The 24,296-nt window shown below is 42.2% G+C and overlaps 1 protein-coding gene across 1 annotated transcript in view; it reads left to right on the top strand.

Moving 5' to 3' along the window:
* VWF (von Willebrand factor) overlaps window positions 1-24,296 on the top strand; it is a 139,293-nt gene that overhangs the window by 7,349 nt on the left and 107,648 nt on the right. The window contains exons 6-10 of the mRNA XM_086610754.1: window positions 5,170-5,294; window positions 12,486-12,702; window positions 14,706-14,828; window positions 17,918-18,029; window positions 20,163-20,209. Of these exons, the coding sequence (XP_086466880.1) occupies window positions 5,170-5,294; window positions 12,486-12,702; window positions 14,706-14,828; window positions 17,918-18,029; window positions 20,163-20,209 (624 nt within the window). The remainder of the gene's footprint in view (window positions 1-5,169; window positions 5,295-12,485; window positions 12,703-14,705; window positions 14,829-17,917; window positions 18,030-20,162; window positions 20,210-24,296) is intronic.

The raw sequence follows: 24,296 nt of genomic DNA, 5'->3' as shown, positions 1-24,296 counted from the left end.
TTAGTGAACAGTGCGTGATTGTTTTCTTTTCTCTTGATATTTTCATACTCATGTCTGTAATCTATCCAATCATGTGCTATTGCCGTGGGACTCTGATGTCTCTGTACTGTGTTTTCGTGTGGAAACTGAGAACTGATAGTTTGATGAGAAAATAAACCACATTGCTTCTGTATACAGGTTTGACGCTCAGTTGTTGAGGTCCTGGTGGTCTAAGTGATGTGACTCAAGCTGTGATACCCTAGAAAATTAACATTGGTAGGACCCAACTTTGAAGGTAGTGGTCTTAAGCAGTACCTCTTGAACCTCAAAAAGGAAAAGTCGTCTCCTTAGTGGTTTTCAGAGTTGCAGACACACAGTCAGTCAGACAGAGGACGGGGTGCTGAGTCACTCTCATCGACATAGTTGGTTGCTAAACTAGTTCATCCTGCAGAGAAGTGCTCATGTCCTGTTGAGACTTAGGAACACGATTTATTATATTGTATGTGATTGCTTGTTTATTGGATATGGCAGGAAAAACAAACCAGCTGCCCCTTGAGAGCTGCTTCTCACACTTTAAGCATAACTAAAATATAAAAAAAAAAGTTCTTGGAAGCTTTCCAGGGTTCTTCGTTTGTTTTTTTTTGTTTGTTTCTTTCTTTGTTTTTCCCCTAGATCCTAATGAAAAAGTTAATTTCGCCTCTGCTTTTTCCTGCCAGCTAGTCTCTGGTCCTTTATAGCCATCCTGTGAATGCTTCCAAGACTTGCTAATTGAACAGGCTCTGCTTTCTGACTTGATTTCTGACTGCCAACTGGTTGCCAGTCTTTGCTGATATCAGAAACATGAAGTTGAGTCCTTTCTAGATGCTCAGATACCTATTTGTCAGTCTTCAGCCCGTGGCATTTGAGTGTCTCACAATCGTTGTTGTAAGCATTTTACAATTGGAGATCCAAAGCATAGGCCAGAAGAGACGATTTACGTAATGCTACAGAGGAAATCCGACACAACAGGGGCAACTTGATCTTGAGATCCTCCTCAGCACGTGAGCAAGTGGCCAAAACCCCTCACCTTGCACCATATTAGTGGTCGAAGGGCGTGCTCTTACCTTGAGAAAGTGTAAGGTAATCTCTCCCTAATGAGAGAGGCTGCAGTGCAAGATCATGGAACTTGTTCGTGTACCTGTAGCTTCAGTCTTTGTCTAGTGCTCTTTATCATTGAGCTGTCTCACAGAGATATTGCTGCGATGGGCACTTGGATGTCTAGGTCATCATTAAAGTTTATTTGTGCAAAAGAGCTCATTCAAGACCAACACAGGGATATTAATCCATCATTTTGTTATTTGTGCATGTTCCACATTCTTAGCATTATGAAGGGAAAAAAACCCACTCGAATTAACCCAATGTCCCATTATGCTTTTCTTGGCACTAGCAGGAAGTGTGTTTTTTGGGTATCTATCTCCAAATTAGCAAGACTTTAACGATAAAACAATACTTATGGCTAATTTTGGATAAAGGCTTGATATTCAGAGCCTGCCCTGGCTGCCAGCAACGTATTACAGCCTTTTAAGCTGCTGAAATAGAGAATGTATGATGCCACTGGAGAGTGAATATAGGTTAAACAGGTAGAAGCAGACAGTATCTGCAAGGAAAAATCTGATGTTTCAGGTAATGTTTTCATTCCGGAAGTAGTATAAATTGCATACAACTTAGTATGCAACTTCCCTGTGTGTGTGGTACCTGTCCTCAGAAACTTTTAAAGCATGTTCCAAACTCAGTGATGGTAGTACAGATAATTTTTCTTTTTCCTAAAAAAATAAACAAAACTTTTGGTCATTCCAAAATCCGCATTTCTTGGCGTTTTAAAGGATATCTGCAAATTGATTTTAGGCAAGCCTAAAGTTTTTATTTGGCCTAAGTAAATAATCTCTTTTTTTCCCCTTGCTTTTTAATTTGAAAGTGAAAGGGATAAATTCACAAGGGAATTTAGCTGTCATTTAAAAACAGTGCAGATGAAGACTTGCCTTGTGCCTGTGTTCATTATACGGCATTCGTCTGAGATGCCAGAAATCTGCATTCATAACCCACTCTGCTTTATTCAGAGTTTGGAATCAAAGTTAGACGTTTTTTTTGTGAGGAGTGTGCCTTCTGGCTAGGAGTTGTTTCTCCAGAATCGTGGCTGCTTAGAGAAAGAAGGAAAACCAAACAGGGAAGGGACAGAAGGCAAACAAAACTCTGCTGGGTAGGAGGGGAGGGCAGTCGCGCTGAGCTGCCCGGCTGCTCTGTTAACAGTATCACCTGTGCACTTCAGAAACCCCAGAGTTTCTCCAGGCTGTTTTTGTTGTGTTGTCTCTTCCACTGCCTTGCCTTTCCTATCCTATCCGCCTGAGTCCTTCAGCAGAAGGATACTGAGATGTCGGGTGATATGCAGTGATGATGGCAGCTGCTCTTACCTCTCCCCCCTGCCCCGAGCAGTCAGATATGCTGGGGACAATTCCCCCTTCTGGCTTGCCTTCCTGAAGCCTCATTGAGTAGATGAAGTATTTGAGAATCACCACACTGATCGATAGGGCACGTAGCACAGAGTATGAGTTAAGAGTCCTCTCCAAAGTTACCCTCTGCAGAAATAACTTATCCTCCTGACCACAGTTTAAGCAGCTCAGTGATTCCAGAGTCACTTCACAGTTTCATGTTAGAGCTGTTCTGATGGTCAGTGAAACCTTCATGTCCAGGTGCTTTTCACCTTTCCAGGACCAGGGACTGCATCTTGCTGTGTGTTTGTAAATCTGTTCATTTGATGAAAATACAAATACTCTGAAAATACAGGTTCTATTGAATCTGTATTATTGGAAGTAAAAACTAATGATATTCAGTGAAATACTGTGCATCTTTAGTGACTGTGTTGTTTAAAGTTGAGGGCAAAGCTTCAGGAGAAAAGCAGGCTGACAAACGTGTGTGCAAAGTTTTGCACCACTCTAATTTTTAAGTCTTAGTGCTTCTCCAGCTCTTTATCTGTTGCCATGGGTGACCTAAGGCTAAACTGGGCAAATCAGGAAAAATTCACTGTCAACTGATCTCTCTTAGTTTGTTATTATCCTAGATTTTTACTGTCCTGTGTTGAGGAGGCTTACCTGGGGACAGAACATTGAACTATTAAGCAAACCAAACTGCCTGTTCCAAACAACTTGTAGCTTAGTTTAAGGGCCCCAGGACTTCGCAAGGAGGAAGAACTGCTCTGGCAAGCTGTTGGCAAAACCACTCATCCATGTGGAATGGTCTGCTAATATACAGACAGGTGCTGGCAACAAGAGGATTTGAAGAGCAGGTTCCAAAAAAAAACAAAACAACAACCCACCCCAAACAACCCCACAGAAGTTTTGATATTGTTTATTTTGAAAAAAAAATTACTTAAAAGTATTAATCATAAAATACAGCAGAAGAGTTAAAATAGTATAATACAAATGTTGCATAAAAGAACTACAGAAAAGGTATATATTTACAAGCATCACAGAAGAAGAAAAATCTAATGGAGGGGGAGAAATGAAAAAAACAGGTGACCAGCATTTCAGGGCCAACAGTTGTCCCAACCTTTGAATCTTAACTTGTGGGTAAATGAGGATCTGATGATACCTGCCAGTGGGAAGCTCGACATGGACGTACGCTCGGAGCCAGAGGAGCACTAGAGCGCAGCCCATCTCCTGTTACAAAACTGTTAGCGTAAAGCTGCGGTATTGCAAATAAAAGGGGATGTATTTAATTTGGCACCTTGCTTCTCGTCAGACTAGATTTCGTGGTTACTCTAACCTTTACAATCTGTGGTGAGATAAAGGCTTGCATTCTTCATTTTGCTGTTTTTCTTTTCCTGTGCTCAGTTCTTGCTCCGTAGATGAAAATTTTGTGCCATTTACTGTGTTTCGCCTGTCATCTTTCCTTGGAGTCTTCCTCCTTTGACATCTGCTGCGGGCCTAATGTGTGCTACGTTTATGAGCCCCTAATTTCTAGCTTAGAAAATGAAGTCCACTAAAGTCTACTGGCTTTATTATATCTCCCTTGGCATTCTCAGTGTAGTTTTCACAACTAACCTTTAGTTTAGGAACAATTTTAGTGTTCAATGTATTCTGTGTTCTTGTACTTATTGTACAGCTGGTAGCTCAATGAAATTTTTATTATATATATGTTATGATATATTATAAAAATAAAAAAATATTATTTTATTTATATTTAGGAAGCATTTATTTTGTTTTCCAGATACAGTCAGGGTCATATTTCAACATATTTTCTGCATAAGGTCTTGGCAATGTGCTAACAGCAGCAATTGATATTCTCACATGTGACACAGTAAGGTTTTAAAAAGCAAAGTTATAGAACTAAGAGTGAGGAAATTAACCATTTTGTAGCAGGTACCCACAGAAGGAAGCAGGGATAGTCCTCTAATCAGCCAGGCCATGAGAGGCAAAAGAGGGAGGAAGGAACATTCCCTTTCTGGGAGGATCCCCCTTATCAGAAGGATGGAGCAAGAGAAACAGAGATGCTGCTCCCAGGAAACAGCAGCCATGCATTTTAACTCCTTTAGTTTTGTTTTTATGCAAAGTGGGTGCAAATCTTGCCAAGTCTGGGCCGGGAGCTGCTTATAATAGGACAGAAGAACATGTTTCAGGACAGCTTACACAGTAAGATCATGGACCTTAGCAATTATGGCATATGTTAAGTCTTTGCAAACAAGATGTAGTTTCAGACAGAAGGAGAAAACCAAGTCTAGCTGAGATCAGGAATGCTAATACTTTCATTGGTTAGGGAGAGGAGCTTCATTTTGTTTGCCTCTCTGATATGTGTCATTGTATGGACAACTTTTAAACAGTAGGAGAATGTGTAGGCGTGCTTAGGCTTCTGCAGATTGTAGCTGACCAGCAAATAACTCCTACCATGTTCATACAGGTATGAGAAGTGCTGGGAGCTGCCTTCTGCAGGCTTTAGCCTGTCCTTGAGCTCAGAGAGGTCCTCTACAGGACTAAGTCCAGGTCACTGAAAGTGGCTTTTCTACAGTCAATCTATTTGGAATAGAAATTTGTTTGATACGACAGTTTTTATTTTTAAAACCAGCTTTCACCAGACTATCACTCTGACAGTCGCAGATAATGACCATTTGTTGCTCAAACCGTTAAACAGCCATGTGCTTCTCCTCTTCTTCATTCACAGGGACCCTTGTGGGGAACAGTTACGATTTTGCAAACTCCTGGGCTTTGCACGGTGAAAACAAGCACTGCAAGAGAGTACAGACTCCAAGCAACACCTGCAACATTTCATCTGATATTGCAGAGAAGGTTGGTGCACAAGATACTGTTCTGGTTTCGAACCTCTCCTACCTGAAGGCAGCTTGCCTGCCCTGTGGCAGAAGCCACAAATGCTTCCTTGAATCCACATCTGTACCTAATGTGGTCCTGTCTCCACAAGCAGTTAGGATGTCAGGTGCAGGAGGTACTTGCTTTGGGTTTCTGAGGTGTAGCTTGGTCGGAGATAGCAATACTGGGCACTCGTCTTGCTGCTGCACTGGGGTGAGGTGCGTGGCTCCTTGTCTTCAGCCTGGCAGGAGTTAACGAGTGGGGCTGGCGCTGGCCCCATGTAGGTTTCTGCTGTGGTGCAGCAGGGTCAGGTGCAGGCAGAAGGTGGATGTGACACACGGGCAGTGCACGGCTGTGCTGTCTGCGGGTGCTCCCAGCCTCTCTGTGAGCCAGCGTGGGGCTGAGCGCAGGATGCAGCTGTGTGCCTCTGGTTCCTGAGCTGATAACCGTGTGCCCTCCCTGTGGACTCTGGCTGGTGCTAGCAGGAAAATTTCTGCACTGGGCTGCCCAGTGATGTAGAGAAGTGATCTTGGAGGTTGCGTGTTATGACTGATGTCTTATTTACTGCAGTTGTAAGAAAGGAACAGTTTACTTTCTAGTTAGCAAATGCAGTTTTTCTCTTCTACTGCAGCCTGGCTGGTGCTGTTCTTTCTAAAACTGTAGTCCTTGCATACTCCCTTTTCTCTCCCCCTCAAAGCTCCCAAACCCTGCACACAAAGCAGGTAAACATCAAACAGAAAAACAAAGAAACTAACAGCTCATTTGAGCCGGAAGCGTGAGTTGCTGCCAAAGAAACTTTGGTAGTACTTGGGAAAAGTGTGTTTCATTGATACCTGTGGAATAAGGTAGTTAATTCCCTCTCTGATTCTGCTAGCTGGGAAGCATCAGTTCTGAAGCCTCTGTGGGCACCACCACCACAAACAGTATTCGTGAATGTGTTGCAGTTCGTATACCTGGGAGTCACCAGAACGGGAAGATACTTCAACCAGGATATTTTTGACAGAGAAGATGTTCTCTGTAGGTGTTGAGAAGACTCTGTGCCACCAGGCTATTTCCCTTGCCAGGAGGAGGAGGTTCCTTCAGGTGTGCTTCTTGATAGTAGCCCTGATTTGTTAAAGAAACACAGAACTGCTTGTTTCAGCCAAATCTGTGCCTTCCTTTGCCACATCAGCCTTTTTCTTCTCCTCTTGTACACGTTCCTTATTTCTACTAGGCACAGGACAAACACACGCAGCTGGTCACCAGTTGAGGGAGGAAAATAGCTTTGAGTATATACTGACTGCATGTGGTATTACAGGTTATGACTGTCATGTTAAATTGAGCCATCATCCATTGAGGGTTTGCATCTGATCTCATGTACTCTGTTGTAAATCAGAATGATCTGGTGGGTGGTAGGTGTAGTTTTAGATTTATACCAAAGTAACCAAAGCCAAAATTTACCCATCAGTTTTTTTCCATACAAGTCCTGTAGACCAACACTTGTTAAACTAAGGTCAAATAATTTCTCAAGAGTAGTAGCACTTCCTGGAACATACCTGCTCTTACAGCTACTTCGAGTGCTGGTTTCCTAGTTACCTGTAAAATGCTAACTTAGTCTCGGACAAGCTTGCAAAGTTCTGACTGTTTATACTTCCACTAAAATTTTGACTGGGGACGCTTGTATTGGACATGTTCTGAAATTCAGTGAAGCATGCTCGTGCCCCATAGCACTATAGCTTCAGCCTCACAGCCTGAAAACTTGCCTGAGGAAATACAGCAGTGATTTCAGGTTGGAAATCTCCAGAGTATGTTTCTTACTTGAGCTGAGTCGGTGTGCATGGGGGTGTTTCTGTCGAGGCTGGAACTGATGGAACTCCTGGTTTGAGTAATGGTGCGTGGTGCCGAGGATGTGACCAAAACACGTGGAGATTCTACTGGGCTGAGGTGTCTTCTGAGGGGCAGGACTGTGTTTTAAATCAAGTTACAGCTCTAGAGCGGGACTAGTTCTTGTGACTGGTTGTGGCCACTGGAATTTTATCTGTTCAGGTGAGTTTAATGTTTAGAAAATGTCAACACTGCAGCTGAGGCCAGGGAGTGGCACGCAGGGTGAAATCCTGTCTGATGGGTAGACTGTAACCAATGTGAGTTTTGTATAGATCACATTAAATATTGATGCTTTGTTAGGTAAAATTTGCTCTCCCGCAAACTGGATGAAATTATCTTCTCTCTCATGTGAGTTCATAAGCTCACAGCATTTAACATTGGCTTGATTTATTCACTCTGCAAGAATAAACACAGCACTATTAATAGAAGTCCAGCCAAACGAGTGCCTGCTGAAGAATGTAGGGCTTTTTAATGGCGTGCTTTGTTTGCTTGCTTCAGCTTCAGGAATGTAAATCTCCTCCATCTCCCATCCTCCTGCCCTGCTGGGCAGTCAGCTGCTAGGCGAAGAAAACAACAGCTTTGGTTCAACGGCTCCTCTCGCCCAGTCACCCCACTTGGGGTAGATCTCTTTGCCCTCTCTGCCCTCCCCACCACAGCAGCACACTTGGGGAGAGATGCCTTCTTCATTTCCTTGCAACATGCAGTGAAGTCAGAAAGCCCTGTTGCTCTTTTATCTTCAAATCATGGAAAATGCGGACAATTTCATGTTCTTTAATAAGGAAGAGCTCTTGTGTTGATTAATGGCTCCGTGCATCAGCCGAAGGTCTTGACCCAAGTCACGCTCTTATCCTACTGTTGCTCTGGGCCTCTCCCTGCTCTCCACCTCCAAAACACATACACACTTACATGTGTTTGACTACTGCTCTGCCTGATGATATGATTTCTTCTCAGATACATGTATTCCCCTCCGAGGGCTGCACGGTGGAGCTGCCTGTTGGCTACCTTGTCTTGTGATATGGAGAGCATGCCAAACTGGGTGGTGGTGGAGGGAGAGAGCTACCGCCTCCCTACCGTGCCCTGCCCTCTCCGGCTGCTGTTTGAACAGTTACCAAAAATAAAGAGCTGCTCTGCGTTGTCTGATCCATTTTTTTCACCCCTCGGATGTGGTGATTTAAGCTACCTGTTCAACCAGGTACTGCTATCTGATAGCCTCTCAGGTGACTAACAGCATGCGTAACATGGATCTTGAAGTATAAAATGGAGTGACGTGGATAACTGTGACGAGGCAGCCCTGAAAACAAAAATACATGTTTTAAAGCATTATGTTTGATTTATGCATTCTTAGATGCTACCTTTATTTTCTAGATTTCGTCTCTGATAGAAATGGTGCATGGAGGCTACAGTTCACAGTATTCTTTCTTCTTTTTTTTCTCATTAGGAAAATAAACCCATAACATATTAGATGTGAAAATGAAAAATTGGAGTTCAACTAATTTCTGCTTTTGCTGACATTCAGCTTTTACTAAAATTCAGCTTTTGCTGCGATTGGTAAGAAATAGTCCCATTCAGATCCAATGGAGTACTTCCATAAGCAATAAAGAAATAGCATTTATCCCTAGATCTGAAAGAAAGTGGGAGAGGTTTTCAGCTTTTGGACTGTAATTTGTCATGGTGTAGAGGTCACAAGCAGGTCCAGCAAAGACATGGACATACAAGACTACAATACATTTTAGGGGTGAATATGAGGTCCACTGTATCTAAAAAAATCTCATTTTTCTGCTCCTGAAATATTCAGGTTAGCTGAATCAGCATTCAAGTAAGTGACTTCTGTCAGTTGTTAACAATGTTTGCTCAAACATATGGTCAGCATTTGATATGCTGAACATAGTGGCTTTGGATGCTTTTTACTTGGAAAGATGGGAGGCTAAATCATTCTCCTTTTGATGAGTGAACCAAAAGAAGATATATTCTGAAAAACTATACCCAATTATGGCACCAAAATACACCCTTCCTGAATGATCTGAAGAAACACTTATATATGTCATAGGGTTTGAATTCAAGGGAACGAGAGGATGTCTCTGCTTTCATCTGTTACTTTTTAGGCTTATCTTTTTAATGGCAATTGTTAAACAATAAACAAATAGAGTTCATGCAGCAGCAGAAGGCAATGCCACAGAAATTGAAAAAATGTTCAAAATTCCACCTACAGCTCTGTGTGGTGAGACTGAGGACAGAAAGAAAGTCAGCAAGTTTGTGGTCGCTAGAGGTTGTCAGTGCCAGGACACCGCCAACCCGTTTGAAGAAACACTTAAAATAGAACTCATGCAGAAGTCAAGGGAGAAGTTTCAAGACCTTCACCTGTATTTCAGATACTGCAGTCAGTTCTGCTAGTTTTAATCTTACAGCCTCCTTTACTTTAAGTACTGTTTCAGCCTGAGGCTTCACTCCCTGGTCAGTTGGTTTTAGATGTTTCTTTGTGTGGAGCTGCTCCCAGGACTGTTGCTCCATGAGCAGGAACACTACAGCAGTGACAGTATCTGGTGCTCACCAGGTATGTGCACTGTCTCCTAAACTAAAGAACAAGGACCTCTCTTAGTTCAGCCTGACCATCGAGTTTCGAAGAAGGAAAGGAGAGAAAATAAAAATAATTTGCAGAATGGTATAAGTTGGAAGGGACCATTGGAGGCCATCTAGTCCAACCCCCTGCTTGCAACAGGGCCATCCTAGGTCACGTTGCTCAGGTCCTTGTCCGCTCACATTTTGAAAATCTCCCAAGAGCAGTGGTTCCACAGTCTCTCTGAACACTTGTTCCTGTCTTTGACCAACTTCATGGTGATTTTTTTTTTTTTTTTTGATTTATTCGTATTTCAGCTTATGTCTGTTAATTTGTCACAATAGTTGAGATATATCTAAAAGATGGGAAAGTTTCAGCGGTCATTTCTTGTATAAAGTCACTGGAAAATCTGAAGCAATTTGAATGTTAAAAAACATTTACATAGAGAAAAAGAAATTTCTAACATATATCACTTGGTTTCTTGATAATCAGCTAGAGCTTCATCATTAGGTATGTTGTTATTGAAGAAGACAAAGAACACTACAGGAAAAAGAAAAGGGTTTTTTTTTGTTGTTTATTTTTTTGGATTTTTTTAAAGTCACTTTCGTATCTAACATTTACTGGTATGTAATAATGACAGTCATAAAAGATTGTTTCTACTAGTTTTACTGTTACCTTGTGTTTAGTGGAATATACAGTTTGAGTTTTGCTGCAATATAACAGTTGAGGTGTATTACCTTTTTAACAAGGCTATTACCTTATTAAGAAAACTTATTGACACAGCCCCTAAATGGGCTTATTGCATATACTGGTTTTCTGTTGCATTTGATAGTATCTGGATCAAGGCTTTGATCCAGGAGTTGCTGCACTGCTCATCTTGCAAATGGCTCTGAGGTCACTTTCAGTTTTATCGGTTTCATCTTGAAGCTCTGCTTTAATAGCTTTTTTTTGGCTGCTTCTGTTGTTGTTGCTTTCAACCTTAGGGCGCTTTTTCAGCTTTCTGGTACTTCTGTGTAGTCCTAGAGCAGCACCAACCACTGTTTATGCAATTCCTGCTCCCCCGTTTCTAGTCTTTTTTCCAGCTGATTCAGCATGGTGGCTGCTGTCTGGGCATCAGAATTGTTCCAGGCTGGAACTGATTTTCTGGAGGACAGTCATGTTCAGCTCTCTAATGGTGCTCAGTTAGCATTGCTTTAAGTTCCCTGAGTCCTTTCTCAGAAATCTCAAGACCTCTGTGTGATGTGGTTGTTCGCTGAGCACTTTGCGAAACTCTGAATATATTGCCAATGGGCCAAACATTTCTGGCTGGTTTGTTTTCATAAGCAAGAAGTTCTCTCTAGGTTCAGACATGTACTAGCTTTAGCTGATCACCTGGATGAAACGCCCTTTAGCAAAAAAAGTCTTTTCTACTCAGCAGTTTTCCTATACAGGTGTGCCATCTGCCATTCAGAGAAGACATCTAGACATCTGAACTCTGTGGGGTTTTTTCTCCATTTTTTCATCTTCCAAAAAATGAAAACAAGAGGTTTTTTTTTCTCTATCATTTTTTTAAAAATTATTTTTATACTTTTTTTTTTTTTAGCACAGCAATTTGTGTGTGCTGTCATGTCAGGTGCTTGTTAGGGTATTCAGGAGTAATGCAAAATGCACTGTTTCTGTGAACCACTCTTAAGCATGTGCCCCCCCACTCCCCAACCGCTATGTATAATACCTGACATGCACAGCATGGTTGCATCTGCTTATATAATACACTAATGAATAAGTAGAATAAAGTTATGCTTCAACTGTTTATGCTAGGGTTGTGTCAGAAAATTGTTTTTTTCAACTTACCTAAGCTCACTGTCATCCTTTCAGACAGTTGCATTGAGGACCTCAAACTTGCTGAACTGTGACATAATGGATGCATAAGAGAAAGTCTATTTGGGAGCGTCCTTTGGAGAACTTAGTCATACACTAAACATACCCTAGGTTGTATTTCCCATACAGACAGCGAAGTTGCATCTTAGCTTGCTGCCATCTGAAAGGAGAGGTCTTGATTTCTTCCCCCCCTCCCATCTCACTGTGCAGTCTTTTCCTTGCAGTAGCTGTCACCATGCTGATTTAACTCATGAGAAGAGCACAAGAAATTGTTTTTTTTTTTCCCTGGCTTATTTTTCTGCCATTTATCTGAGTTGAATTGACCTGTTATGTGTTGAACAAGCCAGCAGGAGCAACAGGAACATATGGCCAGAAGTGCGAAACAAATTTGGTTCCCTGTCAGACTTGATCTTTCACTCTGAAACTTACTCTGTTCCCTTGTTATCTGAAAGACGATCTGGTCATTTTTCTTCCAAAGTACCTCAAGTGTAAGTTCCTTTGCCTTGCTGTGTGCGCCTTTCTGGTACTCCAGACGCCATCTGGTTCTTCACTGGGCAGGAAGCCGTTCTTTGCTTCCCTGTGTTTGGTGACTGATTGAGAGACGTACTTCTGCGTGAAACATCCCTTACATGACACTCTATTTTATGTTAATCAGTATATTAGTGTACCTCTGTGTATATGGATGTGCTGAATAACTGGATGTAGCTCACTACTAGCTCTTGACTATCATGTTATTTAACTAGATGGTGCTGTTAAGTAAAACGATGATGTTAGTTAACAGCAGTGGTGACAGTGTGTTTGGAAAAGTTGTTTTTTCTCTCTTCTTGAGAGTATAGTAACTAAAATATTTTGTCTCTTTTTACTTTCTCTCTTTCTACCTTTGCTCCTCACTTGTGCAGGGTCTCATGGAAACCTGCCAACTGCTAAGAACATCTTCGACCTTCTCCCGGTGCCACCATCGAGTTGATCCAGAGCCATACATCAATCTCTGTGAAAGAGACATCTGTGCCTGTACCCAGGGCATGGACTGTCACTGCTCGGTGTTCCTTGATTATGCAAGAAGCTGCGCTCATGAAGGAGTGATTTTGGATGGGTGGCCTGAAGAGAGCTCATGCAGTAAGCTGACAGGATTATTCCTAGGCTGCTTATCCCAAATGAGATCATGCCTATCTTGCAGATTTATGTGCTGCAGCTAAAAGCATCTGCTGCTTTTTTAGGATGTTGATTCAGGCATGGTAGGTTAAAATCTGAAGTGCCTGTCACTTCCATTTATCTGAAGTGCCTTCGCTCACTTCTCCTTTCAGCTCTCCATCGCCCACCTTTTTCTAGAAGTTGTTGTCCCTAAGGCAGGATTGTTTGAACCTTATATGAAGAAGATCCTGAGCTGCTACAGATCTCACCATGGTATACAAATTCAGTGAAGGCTCATGTGATATACAAAAGTATAGATTAGGATGTTCAGGATGTATTTTGTGTATGGTTCAGATGTTATCCAGCCTGTATTTAAAAGTCAGTATCCTCATGAGAGGCTCTCCCGTAAAGACAATTGTTTCATCTTTTATTTGCTAGGTTAGAAGTCCTGATTGCATCTTGAAATGCTGCCTTTATTAGCCCAATTTTGCCGAGGTCAGAGGTCCCGATTACATCTCTGCTAAGATTTTGCAACAAGGAAGTGCATAGATGGACTGGGATGGATTGCCTTTATAGAGGAAAGGTCGTGTTTATGCACGTATACCTCCACTGGAGAACCACGGTTAAATACATAAGCACGTAAATGAATAATAATGTAAAAAAAATCCTCTAACATAATGTTCTCAATTATTTTTCTCATCCTTTCTACATTACACAGGAAAGACAATTTTCTCAGGATGTTTATGTAGATTAATTTAATGGGATAACTTGACTGATTTGTACTGACAACACTTTCTTCTCTGGTAAAGATATTCTGCTGTTGGCCACCACTGAAGAAAACTGTGCCTTCAGATTTTGGCTAGGGCAGGAAGACATTGCCAACGGCTTGTTCAAAGGATTGTATGCCAGCGGAGAGCCTTATTTCGAGCAGTTATTTGTTACTTTTCCATTGGGACATAAAAGGAATATGATGAAAACTTGTCTCCTTGCTCGGAGTGCAAGCCAGAGGACCCATTTTTGCTAGGACTGTCAGTAAATCTAGCCAAAGAATTGAGTGGAATTGTCCCCTCTCTCTTCCCAGGAGTTTTAGAGCTCATTTCTAGCCCTTGACTTCACAAACCATGTTTTTCTGAGTCAAGAAGGAGAGAGGTGGCCTGCTGCCATAGCAGGAGCTTAATTTTCCATCACCCTTCATTCTCAGGAGATGGTGGTGGTAGTTTTATGGGAGGCATAAAACACTCTGCTGTGTTGGAAGGGCTCTGGTACCGGGCACACTGTACTAGTGCGAGCTGGTGTCCAAGCCCTGGAGCCGCAGAGGGCAAGGCTGCTCCTTCGTTACCCTCCCACCTCCTTCAATAGAGGATTTACTGGGAAAGGGCAGGCTCTAATATTTTCTTCCCACTCCATGCCCACGCAGTCTTGCAGGGTATGTCTATGCATCAGAACGAAGGGATGGCTATAGTATGTGCTTGCATAATGGCCTAGCCTAGATAATGACAGCAGTGAAGATACGACAACATGAGTGTTATCCTGTGCTGGAAGAAGGATGGGATTTCAGAGTCTTAACTGTCTCCCAGTTCTCTCTGGAAACGCGAAATAGTGTAATTTCACAAATAAGTGGAGTAACTGCATAGCTTAAAGGTACAGAACATGCTTGCCTCTCCAAATTACTTAGATATTATTGCAAAACTTCCTCCCATGTTTGATTGTTCTTAATGCACTTGGTTTTAGTTATTAAGACTTGATTTATTAAAAAAGAAATTGGCTTTAACTTCTAAGTATTTACTACACAACCTGTCAGATAATGATATTGCAGCAAACTGAAAATCAGTGTTTCTTAAATGTTCTGCTTCTGAAAAAGAAATCATTGATTGGAGAGGATATGACCTTTTTCGTGTCTCTTTAGTTCAGCCTTTGATAATTAAGGGATTTATTTATTTGAGAGTTATTGAGGAATTTGCATTTCTAATTTCTTTTAATTATTTCAGGGCCAAGATGTCCAGTTGGCATGGAGTATAAGGAATGTGTATCCCCTTGTGCCAAAACCTGCCAGAGCCTGAATATCAATGAAGTGTGTCACGGACAATGTGTTGATGGCTGCAGCTGCCCTGGTAATTTATTTACTGGGTTATTTACAGAGAAACATTTAGCAGTGATGCAACCTATTTTATTAGAAGAAGGAATGCTGTGTCTTCCCTTAAATTTTCCTGAAATCAGAAACACTTCTCTTTTCTGGGACTATGTCCTAGAATAAACCAGTTTCTAAACTGCCTGTGTGCTCACTCCATGAAAGGGCTGTTTTTTAGACCCAACTAAAAAGTAAATGTTTCTTCGAAAATCAGCATCAGTACTCTAGGATTGCCCTTCTTTCTTGGTGAGGGACCACTTAGCATTGATGTATCTGGATTCCTTCTGAATTGCCTTTGGTTAGAAGCATCCAGTTAGAGGGAAAAAGAACAGAGAGTATACTGAAGCAGTTTCTTACAGAAAAACAGTACATGTAGAGCTCATGCTATAATTCCACAGATCTTCATGATTTCAGATGAATGATTTCACTTACTGAATCATTTGTACAGGAGATTTGATTTCCTTGAAGGGGGAAGCCCAACCACCACTTTTGGATTTTTTTCACAGTCTTCCTCCACTGTCTATTGTACTTAAGACAGCTGCAGGAGGAGAGAGTTGTGTGTTTTTGTGTTGTTTTTTTTTTTTTAAATAGGACTATCTCTGCATTTCATCCTTCAAATCTTGATTTTGTGCAAATGCAGAGAGGTATTTACTGCCCCTCTGTACAAGATACGAAGTGTGACAGACAGAGGTTTATTGAGAACATAATTTGATTTCCAAAATAAGGCAGTGATGACAATGTCAGCCTTGTTTGAGAGGTTGTTAACTTCATTCTAAAACATTCCCAATCATTCAGAGTTTAGTATTTTCCTGTTTAGCTGTGAGTCTCTTACTGGAGGTTCAAAGCTGTCATTCTGTGAGAGGACTTGGGAAGGTGCACATGGAGGGTGACAAGTGATGTAACTAGGCACAGGACCTTATTTTGTTGTGAAGGATCTAGCTATTATATTTATGCAGTCCTGGGAATACTGAGAAAAGCTGAAGCAGAGGAATCCACTGGCCACAAAAGGACTCTGGCTGTGTTCTTCCTTTGGTAGCTGCACTGGTCAGTTCAGCACAGGAAAGATTTAAGGGGACAGGAACTGAGGAGCAGAGAAAGAAAGGGGACAGAAACTGAGAAGCAGGTGGGTACTGTATGAGGAACAAGTGGATGGGTAGAGGGAAGCACATGAAACTCAATACAGGAAAGACATGGACCTGTTGGAGCGGGTCCAGAGGAGGGCCATGAAAATGATCAAGGGGATGGAACACCTCTCCTATGAGGAAAGGCTGAGGGAGTTGGGGTTGTTCAGCCTAGGGAAGACAAGGCTCCTGGGAGACTTTATTGCAGCCTTGCAATACTCAAAGTGGGGGGCTTATTAGAAAGATGGGGACAGACTTTTCAGTAGGGCCTGTTGCAATAGGACAAGGGGTAATGGCTTTAAACTAAAAGAGGATAGATTTAGGCTAGATATAAGGAAGAAATTTTTTATGATGAGGGTGATGAAACACTGGAACAGGTTGCCCAGAGAGGTGGTAGATGCTCCATCCCTGGAAACATTCAAGGTGAGATTAGACAGGGCTCTGAGCTACCTGATGTTATTAAAGATGTCCCTGCTCATTGCTGGGGGATTGGACTGGATGACCTTTAAAGGTGCCTTCCAACCCAAACTATTCTAGGATTCTATGAAAAGAAATAAGAATCAGCCATTAAAAACTTTTACTTTATTTGGTACACAGTCAACAGGAAAGAACTTTGATTTGAACTTCGATTCGAGTTTCATAGAAAGCAAAGAGGATCTCACAGATGAATAGAGGAATTTAGGATTTAAAGTGAGGATTATACCTTCTCTTAGCTTCCCTACAGTGCTCCAAGAGTAAAAAGGATCTGTTCAATGAATGTGTCTTTTTTTTTTTTTTTTTTGTAAATTTTATTTATTTCCTTAGATGCACCACATAGTTACTTTAATTGCTATAAATGGAATTACTGTTGCCAGGAAAAAAGGGCAGACGTTCTGTTTTCTCATGCTCTCTGGAGAACCACACCACTCTTAAATGCTCGGATCTTGTTTTGAGTATCTCTCACTGAAAGGATTTTCTCAACAGCAAGGATCTTTCCAGGCAGCTCTATGGCAAGAATGGGAGAAAAGGGACTTACCTGTGTCTCACCAGCGGTGGTGACTGCTGCTGCTAAGGAAAAGGGCCAAAATCTCTGCAATCAATTGGAAGGAGTCCTTCAAAGAAGAGGGAGATGGGTTTTCAGCAATTGGAATGTTTTGCTACAGCAGCTCTTTTAAAAACAGAGAAATATCACTGATCTTTCAACATGGGGGTCCAAGAGAAAGAAGCTCATTCTTCTACTACTAGCTTACAGTGCAATCTTGGACAAGGCTTGTAACTCATCTGTGCCTCTGTTTATCTTTGTAAGATAAAATACTCTATATATAGAATAGGTAATTATAGTTGTGTAATATGGAAACCTCAGCAGTTGGATCAGAGTTTGGAAGTTAGCCCTTTCACTTTTTGCTTCTGCAGAAACTGAAAAGAGAAACCACAGCTCCATGTGATAATATTTCTTCCTCTCAGACCCTCTCTGCTAGACTTTTATGTCGTCCAACTTTGTTCCTTCATTCCCTACTTTGTCTCCTCTTCTGTCCTCTTAGGACAAATACAAAACTCGTCTAGACACTGTTCACTGCAGTCAATAAAGTACATGTATTTTTCAAACAGTCAGGTTTCTAGACCAGATCTGACCAAGCTTGAATGTGCTCCCTGTGTTTGACTCGTATATGTTTCAATATGTGTGTTTTGGACTCAGGGACTGGCTAAGCAAAGAGCTCTTCTGGTAGCACCAGAGATGCTCTGTTCAAGCACGCCTGAGGGAGAGGCAGCACTTGAAGGAAAGTAGACACCAACCCCCGTAAGGCTTTTTGGCAAACATTTTTTTTATTGCTGTCTGTGACTAGCTATGAATAATAATGCATATGAAATCTAGCTAAAGTATATGAAGAACTAGAAAATTTAATCATATTTATGTTTGTGTCCCTGTGTGTGTGTGTGGCATGTGTATCTGCTGCTACCTGATCCTATCCAGAGGGGAAGCTCCTTGATGGTGAACATTGCATTGAAAGCTCCGACTGCTCCTGCGTCCACTCTGGAAAACATTATCCTCCTGGCTTCACCATCTCTCAGGACTGCAACTCATGGTAAATTCAGTGTTGCTCTAGATAAGTACTGCACACATAGGTACACACACAAGTGACTTTCTTAGATGATCTTTGTAGAAATCTCTCTCTCTCCTTTTTAAAAATTTCCTTTCATTGGCAAAGGACTGGCTCTCTTACTGGAAACGCCATCCCCTTCCAAGAAGTGAGCTGTTCACAAAGACAAAATCAGCTCTGCTTTTAGAGGGATATTTGATCTGATAGAACAATGTGAGGGTCATACTCTTTCAAACAGTAGAGAACTACCTGTTTCCTGTGGATAAGACAGACCGGCAGGTTCCCATGTCTGGTTAGTGTCAGCCGTGGTGTCTTTGTTTTGACTTCCTACATGTAGTTAACCTCTAAACTCCATTTCTTTCCAAGAGGAGTTAGCTCAGGCACGTCCTTGGAACTTCTTGCAAAGCTAATGAATCTTCCCAGCTGCATGGCTCAAGGTTTTTCTTTTGCTCATGAATGCCGGCCTGAGGAGGAATGCTAGCTGTCTAAAGAGAGGGAAGGGAATGAGTAATGTATTCCTGATCTGGTTATGTGTAAGCGTGAACATATTTGTGGAAGGAGTTCAGACAACTCTGCGCCTGGATGTTTCCAATTAGGATACAGAAGGAGGACTCAGTTTAGGCCAGCGTATGCAAAAGAAAGACGGTCTATGCATCGTCCCCGTTAACCAGAAGTTTTTTATTACCTGCATCATGTGTCACAGAACATGAACCAACCGTGACATTAGCATTTTGTCTCTTTCCCTGGAGCTGTCTGCAGCTTTGAGCTTGGCTTCCCTGTTTGACCTTTTTGCTCTTGGGAGACCAGTGTTGCCTGATAGACTGTATTGTTAGAAACACTTCCTGTTATTCAGATTTGATCCTGCTATGGAGAATGGCGTTCCGTTGGCTCTGCGTTTACCATCCTCAATAAACCAACTCCTCACAAGTGGTTTTCAAGGGCTGGGGTAATTAAAGGAATAAGAAGAATCTAGCACCTCTTGAAACTTACTTGATTTTGGAGATTCTAGGATTGACTGACATGGTATCCCACAGGTGCAAGGATGACAGCCATCTCAATCGCTATCAGTGCATGTTACTGGTTACTAGTAGTGCCTCTGGGGAATGGCACTAAATCCACCACCCAAAGATATTAAAGCAGAGACAATCTACCTGCTTGCAACTTGCATAGAAAGGGAAACTAAGCAAGAGGAACTTAAGTCAGCAATGTGCCATGAGACTGATGAAGGTCTGCTTTAGCAGAAGTCTAGCTAGCCGGTGAAGGAAAGGGATTATTGTCCTCCTGTGACTAACTCATGAGGCCATGACTGGAGTAGTGTGGCCAGTGCTGGGCCTCCACTGCAAGAGAGAAGATTATGGGCTGGAGAGAGTCTTGTGAAGAACACCGGAGAAGATCACAGCAGGGGAGCTTATGACTTGAGGAGAAGCAAAGGGAAATAGATTTGTTTAAAAGCTAATGGGGTCGCTTTCACTGCCTACAGAGAGGTGGTAAATAAGACAGGACCAAACTCTTCTCAGAGGCAAACAGTGGAGAAAAATGCAATGGACACAAGTTGCAGGAGGGGAAATTCCATTTAGACACAAGACAAACTTCTCCCTGAGACAGTGCGGCACTGGGACAGCTGCCCAGGGAGGCCATGGGACCTCATCCTGGAGATTTCTAAACTCAAATGGACAAGGTCCTGAGCCATCTGATCTAGGTTTGAAGTTCCCTTCCTTGAGTTGGGGGTTGTGGTATATGTTTTTCTGAAGATCCCTTCAAAATGTTTTTTTCCCTGTGTTTCTGTCATATTTGTAGACATACCTTGAGAACTGCATATAAAACTCCTTCCACATCAGTGGAATGTAGTTGAAAACTATTAAACACAGAGCTTTGGTGGGGGAAAAAAGACATTCCTGAGTTTTGCAACCATTCCAGCTCTGATTACCAGCAGTTTCTGTCGAATGATAGTAAGAAGGGATGGATATATTAAGAAATGAGGTTATGGGAGATGGAAAGGATGTTGGGACTGGTCTAATTTTCCTGAATCATGGGCCCATGTTTCAATTATTTGGGAAAAAGTCACAACAGATTTGAATTCATGTACTCTTGCCTAACTTGATGTGATATGTTTCCTAGCATTTGTCGACGTGGCACCTGGATCTGCAGCAATGGGGAATGCCCAGGTATGTTGGTTCAGCTCTTCTCAGGTTTTGACAAATAAACCTTGCCTACATCCCTTGCACTTAGATCCAGCTTATATTTTTTCCACACAAAAGGTGAATCTGTTTTGGCTCTTACTTGCTTGCTCCAGTGCAAACCAGATGATTTCATAGTTCCAAATTCTTCTTGTGAGACAAGCCAAACGTTGTGCAGTGTGATTTATATGTAGCAATGAAAAATCCTGTTTGGTGAGAAGAATGGTTCCTCTTTTGATTACTTAGTTTACCAAGATACAAGTGTCTCTATGTTCAGAGGACTGGCTTTCAAATAAAGGATCACTGCTGGGTTCCTTTGGCCAGGTACCATTCCTTGTTTGATTGTCTGAACTGGCATACTTTTGTTGATAGGACAATTTGAAGTACTGGGAGTAGATTGGGTCACTCTTGATACCCCGTGGCTTTGGGCCCTATAGGTCATGTTAGAGGTGAAGGAGCTACAGCCCGGGGGAGGAGGTGGCCACCCTGCCTTCTGTGGTGCTGGCAGACTGGAGAGGCAGCTCTTGCAGGTGGTGTTGCTCCCTTTCCTCCTACTCGACCTCCCTCCCAAACTCACTGCTACTGGTGTCTGCTGTCTCAGTTTTTTGCCTACATGGGGAACGTGACTTTTCATGCTGCGTGTTGGCCAGCAAAGCACTGCCTTCCTTGTTTCCTCCTGCTAGTTCTGTGGCCCATCCCCTGATTCAGCTGTTGCACTACGTTCAGCCATGGAAGGGCCTGATAGACCCCAAATAGCATTTGACGCTGCTTGCGCTGGGCGTAGGAGTCTTCAGGGAGACAGCATGTCTCTTTATCTTGTTTGTTCTCCCTGCTTTTGGGAACTGAGAGTGGAAGGGATGAGAAGGAGACTGGGGTTAGGGTAGGACAGGAAAAGAGAGAGCAAGTGTTTTTTGGGGGAGGTGGTGGTGGTTTTGTGGTTTTGTTTGGGAGGTTTTTTTTGTTTTTGTTTTTTGAGATGAGACTGTGTAATCCTCACAAGTGAAGAGAATTACAACTGTGTTAAAATGTCTATCAAAGTCTTGTAAGCTTGCCTGACTCATCAATGCTCCATTTCCTCCTACTTTAGACTGAAAGACCACTTGCCCTAAAATGTCAGCAGAAAAAAAAAAAAAGGGATGTATATGCAATGTTCAAAATAGAAATGACGTTTTTAGTGAGCTATGCCAAGTGGGACCGTGAGAAGCCCCATGCTTGACATGTTCATTAAGATCTCTCCAAGTGCAGGGAATCTCACTGTCTAAAACACAGGCTCAAGGGCACAGCCCCAGCTGATTTGTTGTGTCTTTTAGTTAATGGGCAGCAGCATGTTTACAAACAAGAAATAGGTTTTTTCCCAACTTTGATCAGGTTATAGCTCTTAATGTCCTTGCTTTCTGGGCTACTGTGAATACTACGTGGGCCAAATTTTTATCCTCAACTCCAGATATGTTTTCTTTATAGTGATTATAGAATTGCAGACAAGCCTAACATTGAGGCTTGCAAACAGATATTGATATACAGCTTTGTGCAAAAGGGAATATAGCATTACTGTCTTTTTCTGAGTTGGGAAGCTCTGCAGAATGAGCAGAAGTCAAAAAGAATACCAGCTTATCTTTATACCTTCAGCCAACATATGCAAGTCACTTTTCAGCTAGGCTGGTACGGGACCGAAGGTTGTGTAAGTGCAGCTGTTGTACATGTACCTGCTAACATCTACAAGCTGTACTGAGATGGTATGGGAGGGCAGCAAAGCTTCCCAAAGTAGCAGTACTTGATAGGAACAGCAGCCAAGTTTATATTGTTACCTATCCTGTTTTGTCTCTATTTGAAGCAATATTACAGGGTATTTTTATTGTTGGTTGGTTATTTTTGCAACAAATAGTTCTAAAATCATATATCACAGAAAGTTTATGTACTTAGCCTCACATAAGTGCAAGGTAGTTCCATTATTTTTTTTAGCAACCTGTTTGTCAGGAAAGATTTATTTTATATGGTGGGAATGAATTGCCTAGCTCTAAGTTTGGTGATAAAGCTGGGTACCCAGCTGGAGGTAGTGCTTCAGAAGGCAGTACCATTGTCAGCCAACTAGCAATAGCTGGCTAGCACTAGCAAGAAGCTCTCAAGCTGATATCGTAATTAAATTAATTATGAAGGCAGTAGGTTTCAGGAAGTCTCATGGGATGCATTACTCCAAATGGAGTAGATAGAGGGACCCATAGGAAGAGGCTTTGCCGCAGGAAAGAAATTTCCCTTCTAGGAGCAATGCCAAAGGACTGAGACTTGTCTAGGGTAGCAGTCCCTAGCTCTCCATGCTGTAAACCTGTCCTGTTGGTTCCTAGGTGCAGGGAATGCCTTGGAAATCAAGCTGTGTGTGACGTAGTGGGTTATGCCTGATTTTCTTTAAATCTGTTTTCCACGTCTGATAGCCAGTTAATTGACTCTGAAGTTGAGTAGTGTAACACTTGTTTTGCCTTTGTCCAAGCTTAATTGAACAGAAAGTAGGACATGCAAAAATACCAAGCTGCCTTACTCTCCAGGGGATGACAAGTATCCAGTGAGAGCTGGGCCTTTTCTTAAGGCTGTGCAAGACTGTGAATCCTCAGGATCTATGATGTTGTTCTTTAGCACAGGCTGATTTAAGTCGGCAGTATGTCAAAGAGGGAAATTTCCATTAGACGTTCATTAGACAGAGCTTCTTTGGGACTCAAAGGCAGCAGAGAGGGAATAACTCATGGAGTTTACCTGTGAGCTTGTAACATTTAACCTTTCTCCATCCTTTTTCAGTGAATTGACAATGTAGGCCCAGCACCTGAATTTTATTCTGGACAAGTAGGTCTCTGCCTACCTTGTTTTCTGTGGGACCATCTCTAAGTGTAATACTCTTCTCATATGAAAGAATTTTTTTGCAAGCTTTTGTAGAGTGGGAGCCTTCCTATGTGTTTGGAGAGGCTCTAGCATAACAGGGTACCAAATCCCAGTTGTGGCATCTGAATACTGCCTTGCTGAAAATGAAAAGCTGCAACTTACCAAAACATTCTAAGATGTTGATGTGTTTAAATAGCCACTTTTCGTCGTAGAAGGGTGGACGAGCCACACTTTTGCATTATTCTGTGAGAACTTTAGATGTAGCTCTTGTAACTATGGGTTTATTTTTAACTTTGTACTAGTTAATTAAGATAATGGTTCAGAGTAAAGTCCGCCATGAATTCCGTGCTTGGAATAACTCAAGCCATGATTGTCTTCCAGCTCTTCATTCTGATAAGGTATTTTTACCTTAATGTTAGCATAACTTACTGGTATTCAAGGCAGCCCAACAAAGGAATAAAGACCTTTTTTTGGGCTGTGTTCAAGGAGGTCATTGTGAAGAAGTCTTTCAGACACTGTTGCCTTCATAAAACCATACTGCAATGCTCTAAAAACACCAGCAGAGAGACAAAGAGAGGGCTCACAATCTGCCAAGACCCAACCATGAAGCACAGACTGAGAATGAGGCATCTCCGCAGAAGAGCAGAGCAGTAGTGAGAATCCAACAAATCTTGTTGTAAGTTTTGATTTTCAGCTCTGTAAAAATGCCCATGTTCTGCAGCCAGCTCCATGGGTGCAGATGTGCCCCACTGGGCTAAGTAAAAGTGGATTTAAAGTGTGTTATGTCAAGATGTTGCAAGCTCTTGCGTAGAAGTAAAGAAGAAAGGTTACCCAGTGTACAGAGTGTGTGACTAATGCTGGGTAATCCTGAGTGCCTTTCCTAGCTCCGCCAGTCTCGGGCATTAGTACTTCCACTCTCCATGCCTCAGTTTCCCCATTGTACAAAGAAGGCAACCTAGTTCCTACATAAAAGGGTACGTGAGTTGCTGTTCACAATTGGTTAGTGCGACCAGCGCCCATCGCTTAGGCACTAGGTATGACCTATCCTGCGGAGAGCTTGAGTGACTACTGAGTTTCCAGAGCCACTGGCATGTATCCTATGGAAGAACCAAATCTGCTTCAGTGCAGAGGGCTGAGCCCTTCGCTGACATTGTCATGACCCTCCATTTGAAACGTTAATAGACTTCTCCACAGGCATGAATTTCAGCTC

The sequence above is a fragment of the Tauraco erythrolophus genome, chromosome 4 (assembly GCF_009769465.1).
Source record: "Tauraco erythrolophus isolate bTauEry1 chromosome 4, bTauEry1.pri, whole genome shotgun sequence".
Classification (NCBI taxonomy): domain Eukaryota; kingdom Metazoa; phylum Chordata; class Aves; order Musophagiformes; family Musophagidae; genus Tauraco; species Tauraco erythrolophus.
Note: the sequence above shows the minus strand (reverse complement) of the source record. Positions and strands in the feature narration are given on the sequence as shown.